The sequence below is a fragment of the Notechis scutatus genome, chromosome 2 (genome assembly GCF_049901735.1).
Source record: "Notechis scutatus isolate UNSWTSFEM ecotype Mainland chromosome 2, rNotScu1.2, whole genome shotgun sequence".
In the NCBI taxonomy this organism is placed as follows: Eukaryota; Metazoa; Chordata; class Lepidosauria; order Squamata; family Elapidae; genus Notechis; species Notechis scutatus.
The window spans coordinates 20,563,317-20,576,797 of record NC_142010.1 but is presented as its reverse complement, the minus strand read 5'-3'; the positions used below and the strand labels follow the sequence as shown (position 1 = coordinate 20,576,797).

Genomic DNA, 13,481 nt, shown 5'->3' with positions numbered 1-13,481 from the left:
CCTTTGCTAAACCGGGCAGGGGGCCGGTCCAACACGTGATGCATCCAGCCCACCAGCTGTGAGGCGTTTTGTTTTTTTTTGCCTCCTGGGCCTCAGGGAAGCCTCCAGGGAGCAAACACGGGTTAGGGTGTCTTGAAGAAAAAACAAAGTCCAGTTGATTTTTGAAGAAAAGCACCTTTGGGACAACACCTTCAGGCAACATAAGGCTGCAGAAAGCTGGCTTAGACTAGAGAAGATGTTGAAAGATTTCAAGAGGAAACATTGCAATCTAAGTGGTGAGGTCCAGACCTGGTGGTGTTGGCTCCGCACATTTCACTAATGTTGGAAGGAATCGAGCAGTGGATCTACTACTACACCCATGTGGAGAAAGTCAGGCCAGAACAAAGAGAAGCAGGATCTCCAGTGAGCTCTTCACTGGGAGAAATTGACGGAAGAGAATGAACTAATGAACAAATACAAGACTCAAGAGTTGTGTCAAAAGTGATAACTGGAGGGATGGCGCTGTGGGTCTGCACCATCTTTAACCTTGGTTGTGTTTAGCTGATTTCTAGTCTGACATACGATATCGATTGTGCTTGATTTTTATGAATGCCCTAAATTGTGAAGCGGCTTAAGGCTTAGCTTACACATCTCAGATACAGGCTCTTTTTGGTGGGTAAATTGGACAATTCAGGGAACCAGCTTCAGAAAACACAGGTGGCCCTTGACTTATGACCACAATTAAGCCCCACATTTCCATGGCCAAGCAAGACAGTTGTTAAGTGAGTTTTGTGCCATTTTACAAGTTTTGCCACCGTTGTTTGATTAGTAACATGGTTGTGAAGTGAATCTGGTCTCCCATTTGACTTTGCTTGTCTGAAGGTCTCAAACAGGGATCCCATAACCCTGGGATACTCCAACTATCAAAAATACAGGCCAGTTGCCAGGTGTCCGAATTTTGATCACATGACACAGGGATGCTTCAACGGTTGTGTGAAAAAAATCATAAATCATAAATGCGACTCAGTTCTCAGGTGTCTCAAATTGGATCACGTGACCAGGGGGATTGTGCAACGGTCTTTAACGTGAGCGATGGACATCAGTCAAATTTTGGAGGGCCGTTGCAGCTTCAGCGGCCACTAAATGAATGGTTAAGTCGAGGACTACTTGTGAGGCAGCCATTATTCGTTACTATGGCACAAATTGTGAATGTTCTTCATTTGAGGAGACCTGTTGTTAGTTGAGGACTGGCATGTTAGACTCAGTGGAGAAGGCAGCCTCCTTTTCCTACCTACTTCAGTTTCCTTCCAAAAGGGGGGATTCCCTTCTAAAAGTACTGGTTCGCATCCCCTCCCCTCCTCCCGTTTCTCTGACTGCCTAGGGGTTGAACTAGAAGAGCTCCAAGGTCCCTCCCAACTAGCAATTCCCTCCTAACTTTGGTGCTCCGCATCCTCTTCCCTCCTCCCTTCCCTGGACTTCCTCCCCTCCCTCTCCCGCCTGTTTCTCTCACTTGCCTGGGTCAAAAGAAGCAATGGATTCACTCCCCAGCTGCCCATCCCACCCACCCAGGAAGGGGGGGAGAGGGGGAATGGGCAGGCAGGGGGACCCCTGAATGGGCAGCGCTCCCTGCCCTGTACAGAATGGGAGGAGCTATAAGCGCTTCCGGCTCGGGATGTGCAAACTCCTGGCTGGGGACGTTCCGGGGAGGGGGATCCACGTGCGTTGGCCGGGAAGGAAGGAAGCGTGGCCGGCGGGGCTGCGAGGAAAGCGGCGCTTTTGCATCTCTTGGAAGGAGGAACAGAGCCGCCTTTCCCTGCGGGCGCCAGGAAAGAAGCTCCTTCCTTCCTTTTCCCCACCTGGCAATCCCGAAGGGAAAATACTTGGCTGGGAGCGTTCCGGGGAGGGGGATCCACGTGCGGCGAGCGCGGATCTTTTCCTGCGCGCATCTCTCGGGGAGCGGAGTCCGGTGGAGGAAGAGAGCCGCCTCTTTCCTTTCGAGCGCCAGGTGAGAAGCTCCTTCCTTCCTTCCTTCCTTTTCTTGAAACAGATTAATCAGAGTTGGAAGGGACCTTGGAGGTTATCTAGTCCAACCCCCTCCCCCCCCCAAGCAGGAGACCCTACACCATTTCTGACAGATGAGAGTCCAATCTCCTCTTGAGTCTGAAGTGATACAGCTCCCACAATTTCCGAGGGCAACTTCTGTTCCACTGGTTGATAGTTCTCACTTTCAGAAAGTTCCTCCTAATTTCCAGGTTAAATCTCTCCTTGTTCAGATTCCATCTATTATTCATTTCTTCCTCCCTCCCTCCTTCCTTCCTGGGAAATTCCAGGACAGGTGAGCCTTCAAGGCATCTTCTTAGGGCGCTGCTAAGATCGCTGCTGCCGTCCCCACTTTCTCCTGGGGGAGATGATTCTTATTCTCCTTTCTTTTCTGCCGGCCCTTCCTGACCGTTTCCCGTCGCTTCCTTTGCTCTGGGGCCGTTTCAGATCCAGGAGGCTCGGAGTTGAAGGGCTGCAAAACCGGCGGGGAGAAAAGGGGGCGATCCCTCCCTGGAGCTGCTGTTTCGGGGAGCTGCTCAAGATGAGCCCCTTCCGGAAAGAGCATCAGCTCAAGGCTCCTCCTGAAGCCCTTCCATCTCTTCGGCCGCCTTCCTTTCCTCCTGGAATTTGTGATCATTGCTCAATTTAACAGCATTTTGTGTGCATTCAAAGAGGCGTCGCCCTTTTCCTGTGGGCCATTGTTTCTCAACCTGGGCAACCTTGTGATTTATGGGATTCAACTCCCAGAATTTCCCAGGTGTGTTGAAGTCCACATATCTCAACAGCTGCCAAGATTGAGAAACCTTGCTGTAAGCCAGGGGTGAGGAAGTTACTGTCCTTTTACAACTGTTGGACTTCAAGCCTCAGAATTCCTCAGCCAGCTGGCTCACATATTCTGGGAGTTGAAGTCCAGCTGTCATAAAAGGCCTGAGGTCCTTTTCTCTAGGCTAGCCATATCCAGTTCCTGCAATCGTTTTTCTGTGTCATTTAGTCTCAAAGCCTTTAATCCGTAGTTGCTCTTTAGAAGTTGCTTTCATTTTGTTGTTTTTTGGTCTATACCGATGACAAGAGCCTGATAAAAATCCACGGGTTTATCATAAGGATTTATACTCCTTGCAGTCATCTGTTCGGAAAGAGTCAGAACTGAAGAAGCTTCTTGGATGAGAAGAGAAACTTGTTGAAGGAAAAAATAAAGTCTAGTTGCCTTTAGAAAAATCCCCTTTGGGATAAAGAGGAATGAACACCCCAAAGTGAGAACCAGTTTTTTTTTTCCAAGGAAAAACCTCTTTATGGAGATGAGGCTGAAGCTCATTTCCCAGGTCCAAGGACGTCAACATTTCTACCTTCTCAGATTGAAATTAAACCAATAGGTTCTCCATCATCAAGTCTATTGTCTTTTACTTAGAACTGAGTATTTGTATTTGTACACTATTGTTTATATATATTTTTATCCTTTTAATATAATAAGGCATCAAGGGTTTGCCTATGGCAAGCTGGAGGCCAATAAATGTAATGAATAAATGAACAAATGAATGAATGAAGTTTTCTCTTTTAAGTGTCCCTTCTGCTTCCTTTGAGCTAAATCTGAAGCAGTAGAGCTGATGGCTCTCACCCCATAAAATTTAAATGATCTTAGCCAAGATTTTCACGTTTTCATTTTGTACCGTTAAGGAAAAAAGAGACACAAAGGTCAAATTATATTCAATTTAATACCAAGCATAGCATCATGTTTTGAACAAATGGGAGTTTGGGCAAATATTGACACTGTTTGAATACAGCAGTGGTGCCTCGTGCCTTTTGCACCAAAATTTCTGTTAACTTTTCTTTTTTTATTGTTGCCAGCAGGCGACAGATGGGGGATGGAGGATTCTGGCCAAGAAGCAGCAGCTTTGCCAAAAGAAAAAAAGGAAGTTGCAGAAAAAATGTATGGAAAGCAAAGTTCAGAGGAAAACGAGTTAACAGGGGAGCTGGAGAATTGCTCTGGTTTACCTTGTCCAGATACCAGTGTCTTATTGGACCCAGATAATTGCCATGAAAAACAAATGTGTTCAAGGTGTGGGAAAACACTCTGTGATGAAGCAGGATTATGTGACTGTGGTGAAAGCCCTGCTGGAGAGAAACAAGATGAAAGCAGGCAACACCCCAGAAGGAGCCTTCCTCCTCCTTTACATGAAAGAATAAAAGAAGGAGGGAAACCATACAAATGTACGGAGTGTGCAGAAAGCTTCGGTACAAGCCGCTCTCTTGCATTGCATAAAAAGATTCACAATGCAGAGGATCCACATAAATGTATGGATTGTGGAAGGACCTTCAGGCAGAAAAACCATCTTAATTCACACAAGAGGGTCCACAAAGAGAAACAGCAGCATCAAAGCTTCCCCTGTGGAAAGACCTTCAGAAGCAGCGTCTCCCTTATTTCCCATCAAAGCCTCCACAGACAGGAAAAGTTGCACCAACACAGGGAGGGTAGAACAAGGTTTACTCAGAGCAAGGAACCGAATTCCCGGAAAAAAAGCCCCACTGGGAAGAAATCATGTAAATGCCTGGAATGTGGGAAGAGCTTTCGCTCTGCAAGTGACCTCACTTGCCATAAGAGGATCCATACAGGGGAAAAGCCGTATCATTGCACGGTGTGTGGAAAAAGCTTTGCACAAAAGGGCAATTTCAATTTACATAAGAGGATCCACACTGGAGAGAAGCCGTATAAATGCACAGAGTGTGGAAAATGCTTCGGTGCCTCAGGTACTCTTACTTGCCATAAGAGGATCCACACAGGGGAGAAACCCTATGAATGCCTGGAGTGTGGAAAAAGTTTCAGCAGAATTGGTGCTCTAACCTTACATAATAGGATGCATAAAGGGGAGAAACCTTATAAATGTCTGCATTGTGGAAAAAACTTTAGTCAAAAAGTTCATCTTAAGTCACACGAGATGATCCACATGGGGGAAAAACCATTTGAATGCATGGAGTGTGGAAAGAGCTTCCATTGTTCTGCAACCCTTACTGCCCATCACAGAATCCACACGGGGGAGAAGCCCTTTCAATGCCTGCAGTGTGGAAGGCGCTTTTCCACTTCTGGTGGCCTTGATGCCCACAAACGGACCCACACAGGGGAGAAACCGTACAAATGCCTGGAGTGTGGAAAGAGCTTCCGTAAATCCAGCCACCTAACTTCCCACAGAAGAATCCACACTGGAGAGAAACCGTATCAATGTGCCCAGTGTGGGAAGCGGTTCACTCAAACAAGTTATCTTACTGTCCATAAAAGGACCCACACAGGTGAAAAGCCTCATAAGTGCTCTGAATGTGACAAACGCTTCACTGATTTAGGGAATCTCTATCGTCACAAAAAGCTCCACAGTGGGGTGAAACCATTTGAATGCCGCACGTGTGGAAAGAGCTTCAATACAAAAAATAGCTATGACATACATAGCAGGACCCACACTGGGGAGAAACCCTATCAGTGCCCCGAGTGTGGAAAACGCTTCAGTGATTCTCGAGAACTGAGGATCCATACAAGGATTCACACAGGGGAAAAACCCTTTAAGTGCACTGAGTGTGGCATGAGTTTCAGGAGAAGTGGTTACCTTTGTACCCACAAGAGGATCCACACTGGGGAGAAACCATATACATGTTATGAGTGCGGAAAAAGCTTTAAGCAAAATAATTCACTCAGGAGCCATAGAAGGCTTCACTCAGGGGAGAAACCCTATAAATGCCTGGAGTGTGGAAAATGTTATAATGATAGTGTAAGTCTTACCTCCCACAATAGGATCCACACAGGGGAAAAACCATTTAAATGCATCGAGTGTGGAAAGAGTTTCAAAGACAGCACAAGTCTTACACTCCATAAACGAATCCACACAGGGGAGAAGCCCTATCAGTGTGTGGAGTGTGGAAAGAAATGCAGAACCAGGAGTGACCTTAATCGCCATAAGAAGATGCACAGCAGGAACAAATGATGTGAATTGGTTTGTGTTTCTTCTAAACATTTGCTTCATGTCCATAGAGGTTTTGCAGGAGATTCTGGAGAAATGCATGGAGCATGGGAAGGGCTTCCAAAGCAGCAGAAATGTCTTGATCCACTAAAAAGAAGAGTCCCCTTGTAGAACTAGGAATTAACTTTCGTTTATTAGATCTTTGTGCTGGAGTAGAGTAGAGTAGAGTAGAATAAGATTAGAAACAACAAGAATAGAAATGGAATAGAATATAGAAATAGAAATGGGGATGGAAAGGGAACTCTCCAATTGGCCAAGTGAGATTGGACATACAAGGCCTGTGTCTCCAATGCATACGCTCACAAGTGTACATAACATACAACAAATGATCAACTTTTGTCAATGCGAACAGCAAAGGGAGGAAGGGATTTGGGAACTAACACATCCGGATGTCTATGGAGATTGTCAGTCATCCAGTCTGTGGTTCCTCCCAAAGGTACTTTTATCAAAAGGCAACTGGACTTTTTTTTTCCCCTTGAGGGGATTTCCCTTCTCATCCAAGAAGTTTCTTCAGTTCTGTTTCTTCTTCAATGAGAAGTGAAATGTCTTCAAGAAGAAACAAAGTCCAGTTGACTTTTGAAAAGAAGCACTTTTGGGAGAACACCTTCAAGACAAGATGGGGACCGCCACAATGTAAAAAAGATGTTGAGACTGTAGAAAGAGTGCAGAGAATAGCAACAAAGATGATTAGGAGACGGGAGGCTAAAACAAATGAAGAATGGTTACAGGAAGTGGGTATGTCTTGTCTAGTGAAGAGAAGGACTAGGGGAGACATGATAGCAGTCTTCCAGTATCTCATGGGCTGCCAGAAAGAAGAGGGAGTCAAGCTATTCTCCAAAGCACCTGAGGGGAAGACAAGAACCAATGGGTGGAAACTAATCAAGGAGAGAAGCAGCTTAGCACGAAGGAGAAATTTCCTGCCACTTAGAACAATTAATCAGTTGAACAACTTGCCTCCAGAATTTGTGAATGCTCCAACACTGGAAGTTTTTAAAAAGATGTTGGATAACGATTTGTCTGAAGTGGTGTAGGGTTTCTTGAATAGGCAGGAAGACCACCAAGGTCCCTTCCAACTCTGTTATTCTATTCTATTCTACAACATCAGGGTGCAGAAAGCTGGTTTAGGGCAGGCTACTTCAATTTACAAGTTCAAATCTCACCAGACTGAAGGTTGGCTCAACCTTCCATCCTTCCGAGATGGATAAAGTGAGGACCCAAATTGTTGGGACAATATGCTGACTCTATAAACTGCTTACAGAGGGGTGTAAAGTACTGTAAAGAGGTATATAAGTCTATTTCTATTGCAATCTAAGTGGTGAGGTCCAGACCTTGCGGTGTTGACTCCCCACGTTTCCCTAATGTTGGAAGGAATCAAGCAGTGGATCTACTACACCCATGTGGAGAAAGTCAGGCCAGAACAAAGAGTAGCAGGATCTCCAGTGAGCTCTTCACTGGGAGAAAGTGATGGAAGAGAATGAACTAATGAACAAATACAAGACTCAAGAGTTGTGTCAAAAGTGATAACTGGAGGAATGGCACTGTGTGTCTGCACCACCTTTAACCTTGGTTGTGTTTAACTAATTTCTAGTCTGAGATACGATATTGATTGTGCTTGATTTTTATTAATGCCCTAAATTATGCAGTAGCTTAAGGCTTAGCTTACACATCTCAGATACAGGCTCTTTTTGGTGGGTAAATTGGACAAATCAGAGAACCAGCTTCAGAAAATACAGGTGGCCCTTGACTTATGACCACAATTAAGCCCCAAATTTCTATGGCTAAGCAAGACAGTTGTTAAGTGAGTTTTGTGCCATTTTACAAGTTTTGCCACAGTTGTTTGGTTAGTAACATGGTTGTGAAGTGAATCTGGTCTCCCATTTGACTTTGCTTGTCTGAAGGTCTTAAATGGGGATCCCATGACCCTGGGATACTCCAACTATCAAAAATACAGGCCAGTGGCCAAGTGTCTGGATTTTGGTCACACGACACAGGGAATGCTGCAACGGTTGTGTGAAAAAAATCAAATGTTTTTCAGTGCCGTTGTAACTTTGAACGGTCACTGAAGAAATGATTGTAGGTTGGAGACTAATTGTAAAGCAGCAATTGATTATTTCTGACTAAGGCAGAATCATGAATGTGAAAAAAGTTTGGTTTCAATCTGAATGACAATTGTCCATTCATTGAAACCCGTCTGGGAAAACATAGGGAAGGAATTTCGTAACATCAACATTGGACAGCGCCTAGACTAACGTATTTTAAGACTTGTGGACTTCAACTCCCAGAATTCCTCTGGCACACATGTTACTATGCTAGCTGGGGGATTCTGGGAGTTGAAGTCTATGAGTCTTAAAAGTTGCCAAGTTTACAAGCACTGTCTTAGACTTATGGAATTTTGGAATTATGGTCTTGTTTCTTGTGCCTTCTTTCTGTAAAGTATTTCAATGTCCAATACATTGAAAATGGAGAAAGAATTATAGTCCATATTTCCTTGCTCTTCCAAAAAAGGATTACAAGCATTATGAGACTCCAGAATCTTCTAAATAAAAACTTAAAAACTCAAGATGGACTATGGGAGGAGGCAAAAGGCCCAAATAGGAGAGATTTAAACACCTTGAAAAAGAAGTAGGCTGTAAATAGGAAACATCATGGAAAGCTATGCTGTATTACTACCAAAACGACATTTACAAACGCATTGAGGTTTCTCTGTGCACACATTAGGATAGATTTAAATCGCTTGGCGGAGCTCTGTGTTACATATACCGGTATGCAAGAATGCTAAGATGTGAGTGTAAAACAGGCAGGAATTGCTGTAAAGGGAGATGAGAAAATTCTGACTCTGAAACTTGTAAACTGTGTGGCAATCGCTGTGTAAAGCCCTCCAGTGGGCGTTGCTGGGGTACAAAGGCTTTGAGGGAGATTTCCTTGTGTTACTTTTTCAGTGGAATAAAGTTTTTGCTTACAATCTTGTCTTCACTGTGTTCAATTTGAGGCTGGGCACATCTGGCAAAGCGCCTGGAGCAGGAAGTGAGGAAAACCAAAAGTGCCTTTGAGTTCAGAAGATTTTTTTTCCTTCTTTCAGCCATTTTGGAAGTGCAATTCTTGAGTGGGAAATGGGGAATCCTCCAGGATCCTCTTCTCTGCAAACTGGAAGCAGCTTCATTAGGCTTGGAGCCGCTTTAAATGGGAGAAATATTTTTAAGAGGTAATTGACTTATGACCCCAAGTGAAGCACCAACTTTTGTTGTTAAGTGAGATGCTTGGTAAAGTGAATTTTGCTCCATTTCGTGACCTTTCTTGCTACAGTTGTTAAGCGAATCACTGTTAAATTAGCAACACGGTTGTTAAGTGAATCTAGTTTCCCCATTGACGTTGCTTGTCGGAAGGTCACAAAAGGTGATCACGTGACCCCTGGATTCTGCAAAGGTCATAAATGCGATTCAGTTCCCATGTGCCTCAATTTGGATCATGTGACAAGGGGGATTCTACAAGGGTCTTTAGTGCAAATGAAAGACATCAGTCACTTTTTTGGGGGGGGCGCCGTTGCAGCTTCCAAGGGCCGCTAAACGATGGTCATTAAGTTGAGGATTACTTGTGAGGCAGCCATTCGTTGTTATGGCACAAATCGTGAATGAGACAGGTTAGTTGACAACTGCCCTGTTAGACTCAGTGGAGAAGGCAGCCTCCTTTTCCTGCCTACTCCACTTTCCTTCAAAAGGGGGTTCCCTCCTAACTTTGCTGCTCGGCATCCCTTTCCTTCCCCTCCTCCCCTCCCTGGGCTCCGTCCACTCCCTCTCTCTCCCCTTTCTCTGAGCCAAAGAAGCAACGGACTCCCGGCCCAGTTCATCATCCCACCCAGGAGGACCCCCGAGTGGGCGGCGCTCTCCGCGGTGTAGAGAATGGGAGGAGCTGGACGGAGAGGGGAGGAGCTATAAGCGCTTCCCAGATTGGGCTCTGCAAGCTCCTGGCTGGGGTCCTTCCGGGGAGGGTATCCACGTGCGCGGAAGGGAAGGAAGGAAGCGTGTCCAGCGGCGATCGCGGATCCTTTCCTGCCCGCATCTCTTGGAGAGTGAATTCCAGTCGAGGAAGAAGCCGCGTGTTTCCTATTGAGAGCCAGGTAGAAAGTTCCTCCCTCCCTTTTCCTTCCTTCCTTCCTTCCTTCCTTCCTTCCTTCCTTCCTTCCTTCCTTCCTTCCTTCCTTCGAAATGCCGGGACAGGTGAGCCTTCAAGGCAGCTTCTTGGGGTGCTGCTATGATCGCTGCTGCCGTCCCAACTTCCTCCTGGGGGAGATGATTCTTATTCTTTTTTTCCCGGCTCTTCCTGACCGTTTCCCGTCGCTTCCTTTGCTCTGGGGCCGTTTCACATCCAGGAGGCTCGGAGTTGAAGGGCTGCGAAACCGGCAGGGAGAAAAGGGGGCGATCCCTCCCAGGCGCTGCTGTTTCGGGGAGCTGCTGAAGACGAGCCCCCCCCCCCGGAGAGAGCATCAGCTCAAGGCTCCTCCGGACGCCCTTCCATCTCTTCGCCCGCCTTCCTTTCCTCCCGGAATTCGCTTCCATCGTTCAATTGAACTGCATTTACAAAGCCTTTTAGTGCATTTAAAAAGGCATCGCTCTTTTCCTGTGGGCCATTGTTTCTCAACCTGGGCAACCTTGTGATTTATGGGCTTCCACTCCCAGAATTTCCCACGTGTGTTGAAATCCACATATCTCAACAGCTGCCAAGTTTGAGAAACGTTGCTGTCATCCAGGGGTGAGGAAGTTATGGCCCTTTTATGACTGGTGGACTTCAAGTCCCAGAATTCTTCAGCCAGCTGGCTCACGTATTCTGGGAGTCGAAGTCCAGGCATTATCAAAGGCCCTTAGTTCCCCACTTGTGTCCCAGCTGTGAAAAAAGATTTTGTAGTCTTCCTTGATTATCTCATAAGGGAAGGTGCACATTATAGCAACATAGAATAACAGAGTTGGTGATTTAATGCACACATTCATGGCTGAGATAATCTGACTCTGAATCTAATCCCTGGTCCTTCCACACCTTTCAGTTTTCCTCTCACCCAGAATGAGCTTCTGTGTGTTGTTGCTGTGGCTGCAAAGGACTCACCTAAAGGGGTTCCCTAGTTAATCTAGAAATAGGCTAAAATCAGCCTTTTGCACTGGATGCTCAAGAATATCCTTAGGATGTTTGATAGCCAATTATTCCTTTGCTGTTTGTTCCCCTCTCCTAGACCCTCTCATGGCCATGGCTTCATCTCCCAGAACCCCAGTTCTTTGTAATGGAGGATCAACAGCAGCTGAGCTTCCAACGGAGGTAGGAGGATTTTCCTCTCACCTCCCCAGATGTGCCAATCTCCCAATAACAGACTAACACAATTGGAAGGGATTTTGGAGATCTTCTAGTCCATCCCCCTGTTTCAAGCAGGAGACCCTATAACCTTTCACACAAGTGGCTGTCCAGTTTCTCCTTAAAAATCTCCAGCCCAAAACTTCTGAATTCCAGGTTGCCTTTCTCCACGATTAGTTTCCATCCATTGTTTCTTCTCGTGCCTTTTGATGCTTTGGAAAATAAGTTGAGCCCCCACGTTTGTGGAAACCCCTCAAATATTGAAACACTGCTATTGTGTCTCCCTTGGTCCTTCTTTTCTCTGGACTGGCCATATCCAGTTCCTGCATAAGATAGTCAGGAACACAGGAACATCATGAGGTAAATCTAAAACAACTGTCAGCGTTCCAGAAAACTTCAACTCCAACAAATAGCTCCTTTTATTAAGAGTAGTAAAATGGTACATCTGGGAAATCCCGAATGTGAAAATTATGGGTTTCCCTGCAATAAGTAAAAAATTACAAATCTACCCCTTGTACCCCTCATGGCATCAACATGCCCCAATCACCATCCATCCCAACTTCAGACGTCCTCTCAATCACTCCTCAGCCAGGTGCAGAAATAACATGACCTTGACTTAGAAGAAGAATGCTATTATGTCTAACCACATAGCTCCAAGAAATTATCCCCTCCCATATTCCCAGGCTCAAGAATGTGGAAGCGTCTGGTGCTAATATGGCTTCCAAAGCTGACAGCATCAAGCAGAACAGAGAGAAGGGAAAAAGGAGGGGGGAAAGGAAACACCCCCTTTATACTTGCAGCAACCAATCTTAGTGTAGATGTGGCCTTACTAAGGTCTAATAAAGCAGTGCTAATATTAATCCCAAAGTGAAAAGAAAAGGCCAAGCTTTACTTCTGTACAGAAATTAAATGTTGAACCCCACTTTCCTTGATTCGTTTTGATTCATCCGCTCAGTGCTGTGGGTAAAATTAACCCAGTGTTGCGTTGGGCTAATGTATCCAAAGGTCAAGCCCGTCAATGGACAACACAAAGTAATTTGGGGTTGCTGCTCCTGTGGAATCGTCCAAACCAATAAAACATTAACTAGAGGTATTTCTAGCCAGAGGCACTTTGCTTAAACGTTCTCCAGAGAAAATGTTCTGTCAAGGAAATTCTACTGCAGTTGTCCAGATAAAGTTGGAGACACTGACTTGTAGTCCTTTATATACAAATGACATGCAAATTTACAGCAGTCTTTGTCACCATCCAGAAAAGGAAGAACATATGATAGTCAGGAAAACAGAGGAACATCCTGAGGTAAATCCAAAGCATCATGCAGAACACAGAGTGGGGAAAAAGGAGGGAAAAAAGGGAAACGCCTCCTTTCCACTGACAACAACCAATCATAGGGTAGATTGCATCTTGCATGAGTGAGCACTCTCTAATCAATTACAATTGTGTAATTGCCTATTTTAGACTTTACTGTTCCAGCAACTAAATTCAATATCCTATATGCTTGTTTGCCCTACTTGGAAACTGTGGAAGTTTTTCATTAAGAAGAAAAGTCACATGTAATTGACTGGAGTGTTCATTGTTAGGAATATTCATGGAAAGAGTTGTGTTTTTTCCCCTTCCCTGTGTCAGGATTTGGTATCATTTGAGGATGTAGCTGTGTTTTTCTCCGTGGAGGAGTGAGCCCTGCTGGATTCTGAGCAAAAAGCTCTGTACGGAGAGGTCATGCTGGAAAACAAGAGGAACGTGGTCTCATTAGGTAAGGGATTCTGTTAAGGTATTTAAATTTAGTAGCCAAAGGTCAAATATTCAAATATCATCTTAATAGCAAGCATAGCATCATGTTTGGAACAAATGGGAGTTTGGAAGAAGTTTGATACCCTTCAAATACAGCAATGGTGCTTGATTACTTTCGCACTAAAGGTTGTGCTAACTTTTCTTTTTTTATTGTTGCAACCAGGTGACAGATGGGAGACGGAGGTTTCTGGCCAAGATGCAGCAACGCCTTTGCCAAAAGACAAAAAGGAAGTTGCAGAAAAGACGTATGGAAAGCAAAGTTTGGAGGAAAACCAGTTAACGGGGGAGCTGGAGAATTGCTCTGGAGTATTTGGTATTAAGGGAGAATCCTGATTGTTCAT

At 45.1% G+C, this 13,481-nt stretch overlaps 1 protein-coding gene and 1 long non-coding RNA gene across 2 annotated transcripts; both read left to right on the top strand.

Annotated features, from left to right (window-relative positions):
* The first annotated feature begins 3,573 nt into the window (after window positions 1–3,573).
* Window positions 3,574–7,138, top strand: LOC148131891 (uncharacterized). Its single transcript, XM_087953652.1, has one exon. The coding sequence runs from the start codon at window positions 3,879–3,881 to the stop codon at window positions 5,979–5,981; it is 2,103 nt and encodes a 700-aa protein (XP_087809778.1). The 5' UTR covers window positions 3,574–3,878; the 3' UTR covers window positions 5,982–7,138.
* Window positions 7,139–9,596: 2,458 nt separating this feature from the next.
* LOC113428377 (uncharacterized) lies at window positions 9,597–13,413 on the top strand. Its single transcript, XR_003372953.2, has 4 exons — window positions 9,597–10,131; window positions 11,236–11,318; window positions 12,976–13,102; window positions 13,304–13,413. It is a non-coding gene; the product is annotated as an uncharacterized LOC113428377 (long non-coding RNA).
* The last annotated feature ends 68 nt before the right edge of the window (window positions 13,414–13,481 follow it).